At 43.6% G+C, this 17751-nt stretch overlaps 1 protein-coding gene across 3 annotated transcripts in view; it reads right to left on the reverse strand.

The window, feature by feature from the left end:
• The window catches only part of sgcd (sarcoglycan, delta (dystrophin-associated glycoprotein)), a 264844-nt gene that overhangs the window by 59115 nt on the left and 187978 nt on the right, over nucleotides 1-17751 (reverse strand). For all 3 annotated transcript variants that reach the window (XM_076750476.1, XM_076750477.1, XM_076750475.1), the window contains one exon: nucleotides 5120-5221. In XM_076750476.1, coding sequence (XP_076606591.1) covers nucleotides 5120-5221 — 102 coding nt within the window. The remainder of the gene's footprint in view (nucleotides 1-5119; nucleotides 5222-17751) is intronic.

Genomic DNA, 17751 nt, shown 5'->3' on the forward strand with positions numbered 1-17751 from the left:
GCCTGCAACGGCCAAAAATTGTGCAGTGTAAGGAGGCCTTTAGCTGAAGACAGCATGCTGAGGAGTCGCCGCTCACTCATTAGCTCTCATGACCTGCAGCTGTGCTGACGTCAATAACAGGCAAAAGATGAAACATGCATCTAATCTGTGGACAGTGCAGCACGCAGGGAGCAGCTTCACGAGGACCAATATCAGTCAGCCCATTCATTCATCCAATTATTCACCTCATCTGGTGCCTTTCAGCGACATCTAGCAGTGATTCTACTCAGACCCCCTCTCCTGCATGTAAGGGTGAGCTTGAAATCCCTTTTATATGCTTTTATAATTTGCAATAGCAGCAAACTCGGTGCCACCTGGATTACACTTTCTCTCCTTATGAACATGCATAAAGATTCAGTGACACTGAATTTGTCTAATGTGTATTCCTGCAGTTGCACTGAAGCATCTTTATCAAAATTTAACCAAACAATCTTTCCCAAACCTCTGGACTCCAACCCAGGATCTTCACTATTGAAGTGCTGCACTTCAAACGTCCACCTGAAGACAAATACAGTGAAAACGGTGAGTCTATAATATGCTAATGAGCTCAGGCAATATACAAAATGTTTTTCTCCTCCACCACCACACCCACAGAGTACAGTGAGCAGCCAGCTTATCGCTCCATCTCTCGGCACACTTTTTTCCCCTCCACAGTTTCTGAAAATGCCTCAGAGAGGCTACTGCAGCAGTCCTCCGGGGCTGTTTGTGTACAGTACATGTGTTAAGGTTGTTGTTGTGTGGTGCCTCTGATCCACTCCGTCTCCCTCTTTTCTTCGTTACTAATGCAACAGACCATATTACTCCCAGCAGGGTGCCTCTCACACAGAGAGGAATAAGCAGGGAGGGAGAAAAGAGAGGGGTTAGGCAAAGGACTGGGAGAAAGACGTGTGCATTGGAGTTGGTTATAGAAATATTTCTTGGATTCAGAGCTGCTCCAAAGGCGATGAAAAACTAACTGGTTGAATTAAACCTCAGTAAGTTGAGCCAAAGGACCAATTTTAGGGAGCAACACACTGGCTCTTTCAGCTATTCAGCCTGGTCTTATCAAAATAAATCTGCAGTTTAGTACCCGGGCTCACTTTTTGCTGAAGTGTGCAGGTATTATAGCAGGATGGATGTCAGGATTGGGGTTGTGAGTAGTGGCAGATGGTTAGATGATAACTGAATGAACGGATTGCTCACTTATTTTAAAGTAAGTTCATTTATCAAGTAAATCACAGAACTTTGCTGCTCCTGGATGGTCATATGTGAGGATTTTGTCGATTGTGTGTTCTTTCAGACACAGTTTTAAGACATCACACCATCCAAAATGGACACAATCATGACTCGCATCAAGTTCAGAAGGAATACATGTGCTATCATTAAGCTAGCCAATACAAGATATCCAGCAAGTGTGAGGTCACTGATTCAGGTATTTTCAAAACCTGCATTTTTTGACCACTTGGAGGCAGCAGAAGCACATCTGTCACCGTTTGAGTTGATACAGCACTCAACTCACCAATATCCACCCCACCTTTTAGCTCTGTTTTGGTCTCCTACTGGGGGAAATATCTGGTTCTTTTGTAGCTAAATGCTTCACTCTGTTCACTGACTAGTTGCTAACTTTGTTCATATAGAAATATTGGTAAGAGCAACCTTAAGGCATGTGATTGATCTCTATGCTAATCTGATAGGAGATTGTCATGGTCGCCTTCTGAAACTGATCTGAGGATGTTTAGGAAGCGCTTTTCTATATTTTTCTGGTAACAATGTCTCAATTCACTTGAAATGAACAAAGCCAAACTCAGAGAAAGATTGAGAGCTAAAAAACAAGAGACAAGAGACAGAGGAGACATGGATAGAAGACTAAATAGGAAAGAGACAAATGCAGGAGGTATTGGGTGGTACATGGAGAGCAGACTGCAATAATACGAACAGAAGAGGAGCTGCACTGCACAGCAGGGGTCTTCCTTGGTTTATTATTTTTTTATCTGTCTGTCTATCCTCTCCCGGACTGACCAATTGCCTTTTCCCAGCACCTCCTCATGGTATTACTATTCCTCTCACCTCCTCTGCTAAAGCTACCTGCCATCTATCCCTCTCTCTGCCCTCTCTTCTGTTTATTTATCCCTCTGCTCCGGTCTTTTGTATCTTGTCTCCCCTCTTACTTCCTATTTCCCCTTTCATTTTTCCAATCTGAGTCTCATGTTCATCTCCATCCTACACTGTCCATCCTCTTCTTCCAGCATTTTCAGGCAAATATTTAAATTCAGTCCAGTCAAAACAATACATATCATATCAATGTTTCTACAATGTGTATCAAAGTGATGTTGTTCAGGTGTTGTTGTTCGTCAGGTGGAGGAGGTGGTGGTGTGACAGCTCGGTGAGATGACTGCCAAGCAGCAGAACACTGTTCAAGCTTGTTGATGAGATGTTAGGGTTAGGGTTAAAACTAACTAAGTGGTTTTTGTGTCTAAACCTAACCACATCCTAAGCACAGCATTTTCACAATATCAAACTGAAAACACACAGAAATGTTTCATCACATCCTTGGTGTGCAGGAGCGAACAATGCCAGCATCTATTCTGGCAACTGGGCTGAGATTTTGCAGTATTAGAAGAAATCCTTGTCTTTTTCAGCGCTGGCCTGGCACCACCACGTGTTTTTATTTTATAAGCCTCCAGGCTTCTTCAGTTTCCTCGACATCTTGATTATATCAGTCTGTGTTTATCTTGTAGAATATGTTCATGATAGCTGTTCATGCTTGCACCAACAAACCCTGCCAAAGAAATGCACATGAAATCTGCAGTCATTCAGAGCTGCCTCTGCCGCCGTTTGGTGAAATCGGGACGCCATTCCTCGACATGAATATTTTACTGTACCATAGGATCACACTGTGAGCATGTTGTGCTTGTTTTGAGTCGGTGTTGAACTTGGCCGCCTCCTGCGTGTGCCGCCTGTCAAATCATGCTCGCTGCCTTCCCGTCTCTCTCGTTCTAATTCGGTCCTCCTCCATCTGTCTCGCCGTTCCCGCTTCTATTACTGCTTCTTCTTCTCTGTCATTCTTCATATCCATGTCCATCCTGACTCTGCTCTCTCCTGCAACCTCACTCTCTTATGCTCCTCTCTGCTCTCCCAGCTCCATCTCCATTGTTCATCCTCCCTCTCAGCTTGCGTAGGGTCCTAGACAGCAGAGATAAAGCGCGCTGTTCTCTTGCATTATCAAGCCATCCGTCCACTACCTGCACACAGCTATTATTACTGCTAGAGTAGACGAGACAGAGGGAGAGAGTGCCTATCATTTTATCGTGCCCATCTCTTCGTTTCTCTGGCATCTCTAGGCTTGGATACTCCTCCCGTGGTTGTTATAAGGACAGCGGGAAGCACATCAGAATGTTAATTTCGTAAACAGAACATACCGGGGGACCTCAGACGGGCTTTGCATTTGAATTGGTAAACACCAAATATTTCCTGAAATAAAACTGACGCTGTAGTTGTGGCTCGGAGCAGAGCAGCACGAGAAAGCAAACACTGCCAGCAAGACCACCTGGTCTGAAACAGGTGCGATGACGGGGCCATATGGTGCTTGTCATGATGTCGTGTCACATCTTCTTGTCTTGACAGGACAGGAAATGAAATGAAAGTACATAACACATCTCGTCTCTTGTTATGACATGAAATGACGCAAAACATCTTGTTATGGCAGGACAGGACTGGAATCGCCTCCTCTTATTTTACCACACAACAAACACATCTCGCCTTGTCTTTCTTGATTTGTTGTGACAGTTGATGTGACATGGCATGAAATATGTAATGGCATCAAAATGACAGACAACCACATGTCTCGTCTTGTCAAAACAACATTTCTTTTATTGTTTCTCCTACTGATGCGACTCAACATGAAACGCCTTGTTATGACGTGATAAAATATGCTTTGGTCTGGCTAAGATGTGACATTTCTTGGAGTGGATTGGCTAAATTACACCACATCCGGTCTTGCCTGTGAAGTTACCAGAATAATTCAAGACAGTTTGCAGGTAAACGTCTCTGTAGCTGTCAAAAACTCTGAGTTTGAGCTCTCACTACATTCCAATCTCATGATCTGGGAAATGACCACATGTCACAGTGGAATCAGGCACAAGTGGCTAAAGGGACTTTTATTGGCCTCTGCCTTTGGCATCAAGGACAAGCCTGGACTACAACCAGTGCCCCTTCAGCTCGAAAGAATCAGTTTTCTGAGAGGAGACACAATGCTAGACCCACAGCACACAAGACAGGCTACATATCCTTTCTGACCTGGTGACGCTTCAGGATCCCCCAGGAGGAGTGGGTGGAGAACAGTACATTTGGACTACTCGGCTTAGTCTGCTGGCACTACAACCTGAGCCAAATGTGCAGCAGAAAATGGACGGATGGTTTTCAGCTACCCTTGTGAGAACACATTGTGTGTTTCCTTCCACAGAATCTGTATTAGGGGAGTTTAGAAAGCCTCGGCAACACTCAATAAAAACAACACGATGACACTCCATACAATCAATACAGGTTGTGAATGCAGGTTTAGAGGAAGCACTTGTAGTTTGATACTTCCAGTGTGAGTCCCAGCAGGATTGTCTCACATTCTTCCGCAGTGTAAGAACTCAAATTCACACCGTCACACTCACAGTCATTAGGCACTTCACACCATTGCGCCCTCCCACCTCATATCGAGCATTGTCATTCATGCAGCGTTACACTTCTCAGTCTTTTCCCCTACCAAGTAATTTACACTTAAATTGAAGGCAGTTTTGCATCAGTTTGGGAAATGCCACATGACGCTAACACATTGCTAATGTAACGATGCTGATTATTCCAGGACTCGTAGCTTTAATTGTAAGCTAGGTGTCAGAGGACATGCTGTTTATTTTGAGCAGTGTTATGAGCTTAGCATCGTTAGCATGGCTAACGTAGTGCACAGACGTCAAACTCAAACCCCAGCAAGCATTACTGGCTAAATAACGAAATACTAATGGAGACAGAAAACCCAACATCACAATAACTTACACAATATAAATGTGTGTCTGTCCAAAATGAAGACAGCAGTGTGTCTGTGTGAGTGACTTACTGGTTTGGATTGGATTTCTTTGGCATAGAGGGGTTTGAGGAACTCAGAGTCCCCTTCCAGTTTCAGGCCCTTCTCTGTTATTCTGAGGTTGCCCATGCCGTCCTGTGAGGAACAAAGACACAGTTACAATTACTTCACATTCTCCTCTTGTGCTTTTAGAGCAAATACACATCAGCTGGTCATGAAATCCACACAAATGCAACCATATTTTGTAAACAAATACCGATCACTGATGTGTCTGTCAGACTGCTGCTGCATGGATGGTCTTAATGCATTGTCATCGTGAATACCTGACACTTTGATCCACAAACTACAAACAAGTTCACTTACTTACACTTAAGTATGGGAACTTTGGTTATGGCACACCAGGTGGTCGGACAAGAGAGACTGTAACTACTGTTTCTGTTCAGAGATGGTTTCCTTGATCGCATGAGACCACCTTTTGTCACCTGATCAAAGCTTTGTACTTTGTTTAAGTGATGATAAAAAAAAAAGCCTATAAGTGAACCTTGAGTGTATCAGAGATGTGTTTCCGAGGTTAAGAATGGACTTCATTAAACATAGACATTGAAGGCACAGGCTCAGTCACTGGCAGATACAAGGTGATAACTGAATATCGTCAACATCGAGGAGTCAGTACAGCAGTTGTGGGCAAGCCAAGACTCATCATAGTATTCTCTTCATGTATTTCCTGCCAATATGCTACAGAGCCATGAACATGAATTGCTGGCTGAATTCAACACCTGCCATATTTCTAACACCTGCAGTTTGATCACAAACACCTGTTATTTATCCACGTAGCACGATGGCTGTGTGGGGAGAAATTAAACTCGATATCGCACGCGCCTGATGCTGTGAGGAGAGATGATTTTGTTACACACTCGGATTACCAGGTACAAACTCTGAGCACCGTACACAGACCATATTTGACTCATTTAGCTGCCTCCCTGGTTGATCAGCTGCCCTAATCTCTTTTAATCTTTTTTAATGCAGTGATAGTGGTTGATACTTGACTTCAGCGTCAGTATTACAAACGGATCTATTGGGAAACACGGTGTACACATTGCATACTTGAATAGAACTTCAACTCATGTTAATTTCTATGATCAAATACATGAGAATATGTTGTTCAGAGTGTAAAGATGTATATTCAGTGTATCACAGAAGCATCCGATCACGGTCACCATGTGAACAATATTCACATATAAGAAGAGGATTAAAATACTGAAAGGTTAATCGTCTCAGTGGAGACAAAATAACACTAACAAATAGATGATCACAAAAGTTCCTTCACCTGACTGATCTGAATTTCTGTTTTGGACCCTTTACGGCAAAACCAGCTTAATTATAACTTCACCAATAAATAAATAAATCCTTCCATATTTTGTTCTTATTCTTGTTAACTTTGGGGACCCAAAGGATAAATTTAGTTTCTCTCTCTGGAAGCCAAGCTTATTTAAACACAGCGAAACACCAAATGTTTATGCATGCTGTATTTGTAAATTAAGTGAAGTATTTTAAGGTGACAGCAGGCATAGAATAATTTTTCATAAAATTGGGTAAATAAATTAGCATAGCAACAACCCAGAGGCTAGGAAGGTGGATTTCTGACAAGCTGGTCACTGAATGAAATTCAAAACAGACATGCTTCCTTTTACCTCATCAAATACAGTCAAGGCACCAAAAAGTAAGGTTTTGTCTTTTCTGTATTGTTTTGCATCGCTTTTTTCTTCCCTTCCTCACAAAAAACAAGAGAACACAGTCAGTCAAAGGTATTGCAGCAGTGTTACAGATGCTCCCATTGTCTCAGACTGAAGGATATTAACCAGTGATGAGAAGAGGAGATTTGGTGAGAGGAGACTGGCTCAAGGGTGCTTTGATTCAGACACGACTAGCAAGGCTGACCCTTCACTTTCCATCCAGCCATTATATATATTATATGAAATCACTGTATCGCTTCAAAGATAAGAGACGGCAGTGTGATAGAAAAGAAAGGAAGACAGAAAAAAGCCAGCTATCTGCTCATGTGATCTTCTCCTGCAAAGACTTTTTCTGTGCTTTCCCGCCGTTTTTTTTGATCCCTCGGGTTCCGACGAGCAAATGGAGATCAAGACCTCTTGAAATCCCAAAGCAACTGAGGACTGTTTTCAAGCCTCCTCCATGTAATCCTTCCCCCCTCTGTGTAAAACATATTAAAATTCTGCCACTGTTGTGGCAACGGGGGGCTGAGTCCTGGACGTGTTGCGATTGTGAATTATCCCCAGGTGGAAATCAGCAGGCCTGTCAGAGTAGGCCGGCAGACGTTATTTAAACTCAATTCCCAGCACTTTGATGACGAAAATCAACTGTAAGAAAGGACATACATTTTCTCTACTTCCTCAACAGGACATTCTTAAATACAGGCCTTCACAGACACTATAGTGAAATCAGTATCCACGGAGCCATGTGGTCGCTCTTCAGTGAAATGTGCAGCGTACAGGCAGTGGTTCCTCCCGCTGGCTAGTTCATATCTTGGTCTGGATAATCGCAGAGGATCATAATAGCTGAAAAGTGATGTTGTGCTCCAGTCTGTATCTCTGCCTCTCCATTTCACACACCTTTTTCTCTGTGGAGATAAGTCGTAATGCACACTTACAAAGAACTGAATTTCGGAATTTCAACTCATGTGGACACTCAAAATACTCTCCTAAATTGGTTCTACTAGAAAGACAGAAATGACAGCAGTACTAGTCTTGTAATAGAATAATAAGACTGTATCAGGGGAGACATTTATGCTTTTTTCACATTTAAGAGCAATTTCCTAACAGGTCCAGTAAAGAACTGCAAATGACTTAATGCACGATAGGAAAAGGAAAATAAGAATTGTTGTGATGAGTGTCACAGATAGAAATGAAAATCAATTCAGGATAAAACTGTTCATAAAAAGTTATTACGTGTGTGAAATGAAGGTGCATTTGGAACCATTTCCCCACACTCAGCTGCATTAGAAACTCTGTCTCGGCCTGTCCATCTATCCCTGTTATTGAAACACACTCATATTTGGTGAGATGCTGACAATCTGAGTTTCACAAAGTCGATCCAGAGGCAGTGAGAATCGTGCTGGTACAGTGCGAGCAGCAGTTTAAAATGCAGCATTTGATGTATGGTGACGTATTTCTGCACACAAAGACAGAAAGAAGACTTAGTTGGACTGTTTCAGCACCATGGAGAGAGACACAGAGAGAGACATTTTCCATGACCTCGATGGAAAGAGTCACGAGGTGAAGGAAAGATGTGAAGGAGGATCCATGAGGACTCAGGACGATGCTCAGAGAATTCAACTGCACTCACACTATGCTACATAATTGTGCAGCCGCACATGTTAATGACTCGGTGGTCGCTTTAACTGTTGCTGCCGCAAGGAATTATGGGATGGCATTATCTCCTTTCCTTTCATGAAGGATGGCCCAGTGTATTCTCGGATGAAGAAGAGCACACTGAAGCACCTTTCTTCAGCATTTCGACAGTTCAAACGGCTCTCATCGTGGCTGCCACTCAGATCCTTCTGCGTCGTTTCACTCAGTTAGGAGCCTTCCTGACCAAAAAAAAAAAAAAAAAAAAAAAGGCAGTTCGACCACAACTGCAGTTTACTGAATAATACACTATATTCTCTTACTCTACACAAGTGGCCAAATGCTCAGTTCACTGCTCACTGTAAACTACCGAGTGCTGTTTGAATAAGGACAAGCGAATCAGTGAACCGGGGAGCGACTGTGGACACAGTCTTAGTTTGATTGTTTTAAGACTTGGAGAGAGACACAAAAGGACTTGACTTGGCCTGTTTCAGCACCATGGAGAGAGACACATGCACAGCCGAGTCCAGAGACCGGGCTAGCACAGTGGACAGAGACAAACAGGGTTTTCCATAGTAAGGGGGTTGTGCCATGAACAGTGACAAGCCACAGAAGAAGTGCTCTCTCCAGCTCCAGCTCGCTAATGAAACTCTGTGATACACACATTGCATTTCCTGTAACTTCTTCACAATAAAAGCATCCCGCTGATAAAACCACAAAGATTCAGGCAGAAACCACAGAAGCAGAACACAGACAGATTAAGACGAGCTTTCCCTCTGTCTCCAGTGCAGACACACTGGAGTTTAGCCACCGAGGACACAGCTAAGGGGAGCAGACCATCACAGGCTGGCAGCGGTCGGCTCGACCCGACATCTCAATTTGCTGCTCGCCGTAGAGTAAACTATTGTGTGTCTAATATATAGGGAGCATTGAATGAGTGAATGAGGGGGTAATTTTCCTCACAGCCTGGCTTTGAATGAGTCAGCACCAGAGCCAGAGCAGAGTGGAGCAGATTGTTTGCCTCAGCCCCCCACAGCCGCCACATGCAGTAATGACAGGAGAAATGACACCTTTGAGCACAGCAAAGAATGTCACTCGTTATGTCTTCATGTTTTTGGGATTCTTTTCAGTGAAAGCTAAGGAGAAATTCTGCATTTAGCAAAAGAGGGAAGGAGAACAAAACTAAGGACGTAAGATAATAGCGATGGGTGCGAGCGCACCATTCGTTTTGTTTATCCGAATCCAGCTGCATCCGTCAGTCAAATCACGATCTTCATCTTACTGAAAAACTGCAATTAGACTTGACTCAAAACACTGAGCACAGCTGCACTGTTTGCACTTTCTTTTCTTCTCAAAATGCTTTTTTCTTTCTTTTTATTCTCTGCAGCGAGCAGTGCGCTGCAGCCGGCACAGTGAGGCGAGGCGAGCACCTATGAATAATTCAGGACCGCTCTTACCAGGACAGAGGCCTCTGAACACTCAGGTGTGCCTCCTTACCTCTCTTCTGCCCTCTCCTGTCCTCTACTCCTCTCCCTCCTTTCCTGCACTTCACCCGCTGCCTTTCATCTTCTTAAAATTCACAACCTTGTTCAGTTCCCTTGCTGATCATCCTATTTGTCAATTTTAGACTCCTCTTGCCCAATCTCTTCCCTTTTTTCCATCTCTGTCTGTCTTCTCTCACTCCCCCCCCCCCCCATTTCTTCCCCTGTTTCTCTCTGTCCTGCCACCTGTTTTGCTTTCGATCCCTCTCTTCGCCTGCTTCCACCCGTTTCTCCGTCAGTTCAGTGCAGCTGGAAGGGGTTTCAATTCAAATGGAATGAAATTCAAAATAACTTGCTGTCGGAGCAAAATGACAAATAACAGATTGTGACATGATTCAGATGGCAGTCATCAGCGTGACAATAATAGTGAAAACAACTTAATAATACTACTCAGTCACAAAGACAAATGCAACATGCATATTTTTACCCAGGATGGCAGAATCCACTGATGTTTGCCCTTTAGTCGAAGAAGCTGATGTATGTCAGCGACTGTTGGAGCAGATTCCCATTAAATTTGGCACAAACACAGTATTATTGGCCTTTGGAGGAAGATTCTCAAGTATTTTTCTGACACCCTGATCTTTCCTCCACCCACCATCAGGTCACCTGCCTTCAGGCAACCAATGTATGCTGTGGATATTCATGATAGATCTATCATTGAGCTGTAACGTTACATCAAGGAGAAGGTCAGAAGTGGAGCAGATTTATGTCCCTGCAGCACTTAAAAACATCTCTAACTGCAAAATCTCTCACAACACACTCAGTTTTGTTCTCTAAAGCACCCACTGTTTAATTCTAATGTGCAGAACATAAACAGCACATTAATGCTCCTCAGAGGATGAACCGTCTGATTTTTGACACTCCAGAGTGTCACTCTCAGGACAAAGGGAAGTCTTTCACACAACATGTACACTCATTTGCCAGTTTTAGGCAGTGCCGGCTTTCGGCCAGATGACTGGACGTTAAATCATGTCCAGCCATCTTCTTTCTTACTGTTTCAAGTCAACATCACTTTTTTAGATCTTTGTCATTTATAAGGATACCTTTTCTCCAGATGAAGGATTTTAGTCATTAGGCGTCTGGATCTTAAGTTATCAGAGAAATAAACTGAGATAACAATTTCTGATGAAGAGCATTGAAGAGATACATCTGTCAGGACGACACAATGCATTTCTATAGCAGCACAAACTGCAGCCTGAAAACTGGCCAGACATTTGAATCCACACAGCTCGACATATAGCACGTTAACCGTCATGAAGATAGAAGTCACTGCAGGACTGCCGCGTTGCAATGAATATTTTAACTAGATGTACCTGATAAACTGGTAACTGGATGTGTGCCATAATCTAATCAGTAGATTGCAATTTTCTGAGCAATTACATCCATCCATTTTCTAAACTGCCTATTCTGTTCAGAATCCATTCTCTTTCCAACGCTGACCCTGATAGACTGCGTGCTGCCTTTCATCTGTATTAATGTGGCGTGGTGTCGTGTTTACACATTCGTGCACTTGAACAACCAGCTAATGTGGTTTCATTTTAAGTGCAGCAAGGGAGGACTTGCAGACAGAACAAAAAATAGATTCAGACTGAAAGACTGACTGGGTGCACATGAAGCGTATCCCACATATTGGCTCCAACATGGACATTTTTGCACTATTAGCGTCCAGATTTTAGTCTGAATCTCTCTCCTAATCAAAGAAGAAGACAAGCACAGGACCGTTTTTTAAGGCACAGCTTGTCAGTCACCGTTTAATTTAAGTCGATTTTTTGTTTCATGATTTGTCAAGTATACTGAAGTTTTTAAAAATGTTTTAAATCCTTGCATTTTGTTGCCATTGTTCTCATGGCTATGAAACTTACACATTTCATTTTGAGTTGTGTGTTGGCTGTGATGACCACTGCTGCCTATAGGGGGTGCTAGCTGGACCTGAATCTTTGATTCCTTTTCTCTCCTTGCTCATCTGAAGCTGTGAGAGATTTGGACATAATTCATTGCACACATACCCGAGTTCCTCCTCGGCCCTCCCCCCACCTTAATCCCTCTCTCTCTCTCTCTCTCTCTCTCTCTCTCTCTCTCTCTCTCTCTCCAGCATTTGCAGCAACAAGGGCTAAATTGATCTACACTCAAACCAGAATTGCCTCCACTGTCACCACTCTGTTAGTTTGATAGTTATTGAGAATTTATTGTGTTTGTCTGTGTGTGTCTTTGTGAATGTGTATGCAGCCTGTGTGAATGTGTGTGTTTACTAGCCACGAGGATCTCTAGCTGCTCTGCTCACCTGGCTGTCTGTGGGTGTACGAGTGCAGGAGAAAACGTCTGTCTTGTAAATAACATTTGTGCCTTTGGTTCCCTCTGTTATTCTCTGGATTCATTCTGCCCAGCTGTGTGTGCTATAGCCTAGACAGAGGGGGGTCAGCAGCGAGGAGGAGGAAGAGGAGCGGCGAGGAGCAGCAGCAAATATAAGGGCTGATGTATGTAACACTGGATCTGTATCCATCCCTGTTTCTTTATCTAGACCACCTCTCTCTCTCTCTCTTTCTGCCTGTCCTCTCCCTCCATCTCCTTTTCTGAAGCCAACATCCTCAGAGAGCTCGGAGTCGCTGCTGTCAATAATGTAGAGGTCTCGGCCTATTATTGAACGTCTGCATCAATATGCATCAAGCCGCCACCCGAGGCTAAAGCAAATATAGACGTCTGAGCTCTCCGAAAAAAAAAAAAATATTACAGACAGTCAGACTTTTTGCATACACCTAATCACACCTCTGCATGTTTAAAGGTTACTCCTACACAGAGCGAGTTATTCTGGGATCAGGCGTTAGGGCGTTTGGACAGTTACCTGCAAAAACAAGAAAAGTAACCCAAACTGTGAAATGTGCCCATGACAGAAGGCACGTTACCAAAGGCTGTTTTAAAACTGTGAAAGTGGGTGGATTTTTTCTGTCAAATGTCTGCTTTGTAACTTATCTTTTTTGGAGGGGCTTTTCTACACAAATCACATGGCCATGCTACGAACATTTCATAAATTAAAAACAGAAATACATAAAAAGACAGCAGTGATAATTCCGTCTAGTATAAAATCTGTGATGTATCAAACAGACCCGCTGCCATCAGAGTCCTTCACAGGGACTAAAATCTGGTCTGAAGCTGCCTCTCCTTCACCGAAGAGACTGTTTGAACTTATGCACAGCAAAACTAATGGAGCATCCATGTTTCCTGCAAAAGGCTCACAGATTGACAGTAAGTGAATCCTGACCCGAATGTTGTGTTTTTCTTTTGGCCTATGCATTGTCATTGGATCATTCCTTTATGTGATGTATCAGCAGTATAGGTACTTATCATGTGCAGATTATGTCTCTAATGTCCCTCTGACTTGTGTTTCAATGTCTATATTTATTCCATTTCAACCCTGACATGAATTTTTTTCATGGTGTTCAACTAAAATTGATCAATCACACAAAGTTTCCAGCTTATCCTAATACATGTGCACAGAATCATTTCTGACTTTGACTCCCCCCAGTGGACGCATTGATCTGACCTGGGAACACGCAGATCAATGGGCTGAAAGCAACAGAGGCTGCACAGAAGAATCAGAGGGACAATCCCCTTTATTTGTCACACAGATGCACATGCACACACACACGCCATGCACTGGTGAAATTTGTCTTCCGCCTTTAACCCATCCTGGTCATCCTTCCTCCTCCACGGCAGACCAGGAGCAGCCGAGTGTCCCTAGAAATCACATTCTGTCCGAGTGATACAGACTGTGCAGGGTGTAGAGGAAGGAGTGGTGAATCAGTGTGTCACGCTTTCATGCGGGAGGCCAGTTTGCCTGCCCTCAAGGATCTGCAGCATAAGATCTGATGTTCTTATTAACCACAATTACAACCAAGTGTTTTAGGTGCCTGACCTTTTCCATAAACAACACAATTTTCCTTAACCTTAACCATTCACTTGATGTCATGTGCAAACATTCATCACCATCAATGAAAGTATTCCAGGAATTTGCAGAATCATCCAACTGCACCAAATTTCAAGCAGGATTGTCTCTTCATTCTACAAATAAAATGCTGCTGAAAGATATTATATTTCATATAAGTTTCTGCACAGAGTGGCTTCGACGCATCGACTGACCCAGAATTGATTTTGGGACACTGAACACTGCAAAGACACACCAGTTGAGTCCTACCAATCCAGGGCATATCAGGCTGCATTTCTTGGCTGCATTTGAAGGGGCCTTTGAAATGGGACTTCAGACAATCTAGCCCCTGAACTGGGACACAGCAAGAGACAAAACAAAGGCTTTCATGAATTTGTTTCACTCTGGGTGAAGTTAGTAAGGTTGTTGAGGATTTTTACTTTGCGCCACGAGATGCGAGACCTGTCCTCGCAGGCCGCTGTGTGCCACTTCCTTCAACCTTCTTTGTTGGGGGATTCAATTTGAAGTCAGACACCATGACAACATTACAATCAGAAAATAGGAATTGTAAATAATGTAGCATTGCGGATTACCAGATTTGAAATTACAGCCTGTGCTAATCTTACCCTGCAGGCAGCTTAAACACTTCTCCTCCAGCACATGTCAGCAAATAATGACGAGTGGCTCAGGGGTAAAAGAGGGGATGTGTTTGCCACAGGTAAACACACCACAACCGAGTGAAAGCTGTTCTCTCGTTTATTCTCTCATTTACAAGCAAAACCTGCGTCAGTGTTTCAAATGCAAATGAACACATAAAGGGCGCTCTGGCCACCTGCGAGCCCTTTGCCAAAAAGCACTCGGAGAGTAAAATGAAGCACTGTCGAGCGGCAACAATGCGTCTCCTGCAATCCATTCCCTCTCCAATCCTGCAACACTGAGTGCTCTTTCAATCAGCCTCCGCTGGCCCCGTGTGGCAGCCAGCAGCCAACGTGGCCGAATTCCAAACTAATACATTTTTCAATTGATCTGTTTGATTACAACAGAAAAAGTTTTCCCTTCTGTCCCACAGTCCGAGCGAAGCTGCACCTGCAGCACTCTGAGACGCTGCTCTCTTTCTCTGCTTCCACAGGTGATAGCTGCGACGTCATGTTGCAACACCCCGCGATGCCTATCAGCGGAATTGGCTTTGAGATTGCTCTCCACAGCGAACCCCGCTCCTCTGACTGAGGCCCTCGACACAGCACCATATCATCCATCAATGGGATGGGAATGCAGATGGGGGAGGGGGGTTTGGACGAGAGGGAGAACCAGAGAATGAAAGATGAAAGAAAGGAGAGCAGGAGGGGGTATTGATAAAGTCAGGGAGAGATAAGACCGGGTAAAATAGATAGATAAGCGCAGAGAGCAAGATAAGGGCAAAGAGAAAATGAGCCTGATGGTGTGTTGGAGTGTAAATGAGGCAAAAGATGAAGACTGCAAGTGGAGTAAAGAGGAGGGAAGAAGAGAGAGAGAAAGGACAGAGGAGGAGAGGATGAAAACATTAGGAGGTGGGAGGCTGAGAAAGAAAATGGGGACAAGTAGTAAGAGAGGGAGCTGCTGTCCACACTAATGTGGATGAATTTGAAAAGCCATCTTTTTCTTTCTGTTTGGGTATTACATCCACTTTAAGCCACTGCTCTCGAAACCTGAGCTGTTTGGAAAAGCTCTCTAAGGTGTAATTTCGAAAAGGCTGGCTTCGCGTTGCAGTGTGGACGGCGAGAACCGAGCTTTTTAAAACCACTTTGGTGAGCTCATCTACAGAGTTTTCACAAACACAAAGTACTTTTGTTACTGTGAAATATAATGTTGTAACATATACAACATATACAGCCAATGACACAGCCCAGGAGTTATATTATGTATGTACTAAATACCCCCAAAACCAATGGCATTCCCATCTACTTTAACGGTTTTGTACTAATTAAAAAGTGTTAGCATGCTAACTAGACTAAGACACGGTCAACACCCAACTCTTAACTGGGGCCTCTGTCTTTCTGTGTCCTTCAGTACCTGATAAAGAACCAGCTATACCTCAAAACATGTTATATGATCTTTTTAAATAACTGAGACCAGTAACAGGAGAAGGTTACAGTGTTGTGAGCCTTTTCAGAGACTCCATCTCTGCTCCCTGTGCCCGCGGCTGCCACATGTCAGTGTCACAGGCCGATAGATTTCCCATTAACTTCATCTTCATCTGGGATGGACGGCGTGGCCTTGGGACGCCGATGGCGGCGCAGCATCAAGGTCTTGCAGCATCAAGGTCTTCACACCAGCGGTGACTGACGTGTGAAAACACATGCCTGCGGGCTCAGTGTGCTGGATAAGAGACACAGGAGTGTGCATTGTACACGAGCTGCCACGAGCTCCACTGGATTCACAAACACACACTAACACACACCCAAGGTTGGTTGTACTGTACAGTTTTTAAATGTTGGTGATCTGAGAATGGCTGCAAAGACAGGGCGACACTCGTCGATCTAATCAGTCTGTGCCAACAAGTCCTATCAACTGATTTCAACCTGTTTCAGTTAATAAAAAAACAGCCACCACATCTCTATCAAACTAGCTTTAGTTTAGTTTAAGCTTGGTTCTAAGTCCTAAATCTAAACTCCAATGAGAGGCAGCGCAGTGTGCTCACTTTCTCACACTTTTCACCTTCAAACACTGCAGAGACGTTTAGTCCCCAAAGAAATAGACGTACACACACACACACACACACACACACACACACACACACACACACACACACACACATACACACACACACACACACACACACACACACACACACACGCACACTCCTACTGTTATGAATAAATTGTGACAGTAGTCAAAGTGGTGCAATTATCTCCTGATTATTAAGTAATTACTGTGGGCTAATTGGAAGCGGTTATTGTTTTTATGGTTCTTGGAGCAGCTTTGTGATGAAGTTTCATCAGAGGCAGAAATGAGGTTCGGTCACTGTCACAGCCACGTTCATCCACACGTTCATGCATTTAGTTTGCTGTGTGTGAGGATGAAGTCATGTGCTGCTGCAGTACCACTAAACCGCTTCTATGACTGCAAGAGAAGCTGTGGGTCAGTACTGGAAAGTATTCAAACCCTTTGCTTGAGTAAAAGCAACATCCCAGTAGACAAATATTTAATGGGAAGTAAAAGTGCTGCCCTGCACTGAAAGTTAAAAGCTAAAGGTCTCAAAGTAAAGAATGATCTTTACTTGATGTTTCTATTGATCCACTAACACATCATGTAAAGCTGTTTCAGTGGTTTAATGTTTGAAGCACAGTACAACAGAAAGTACTTGACAAAGTGCAATTTACTCAGCAGCTGGAAAGTTACTGAATTTGAGTAAATTTGCCCCTGTAGTGTCAAACAAAGCATTAAGCACTAATACAAGGGGAATGCAAGCACGCACAGATTGTATAAATGGAAAGATTTCAGCAGTTTGATTTTGCAGGAGATAATAAAGTTTAACATCAGCAAAACAAGCACACAGATCATTGCAGTGGTCACACAAGTGACCTGAAACATACACTTTGGATGAATCTGTTAATCACAGAAACATAAAATCCAACCTCCGTGGAAGTCCCCTCAGCTGAAGAGCAAAGTGCCACAGCAGAGTCAATTCAGCTCTCCCTTTGATCTACGCCCCCCCCACTCCTTCTCCCTTCTCCTTCTTTGGAAAAGACGGTTTAAATGAGGTCTTTGTGCTCCACCCGAAGCTCCAGACGCCATCGAAGAGGTTTTCAATAAAAATCCTGCCCTCCTCTGCACCATGTAGAAATTTACGATGCACAAACT

This window comes from Chaetodon auriga, chromosome 15, assembly GCF_051107435.1.
Source record: "Chaetodon auriga isolate fChaAug3 chromosome 15, fChaAug3.hap1, whole genome shotgun sequence".
In the NCBI taxonomy this organism is placed as follows: Eukaryota; Metazoa; Chordata; class Actinopteri; order Chaetodontiformes; family Chaetodontidae; genus Chaetodon; species Chaetodon auriga.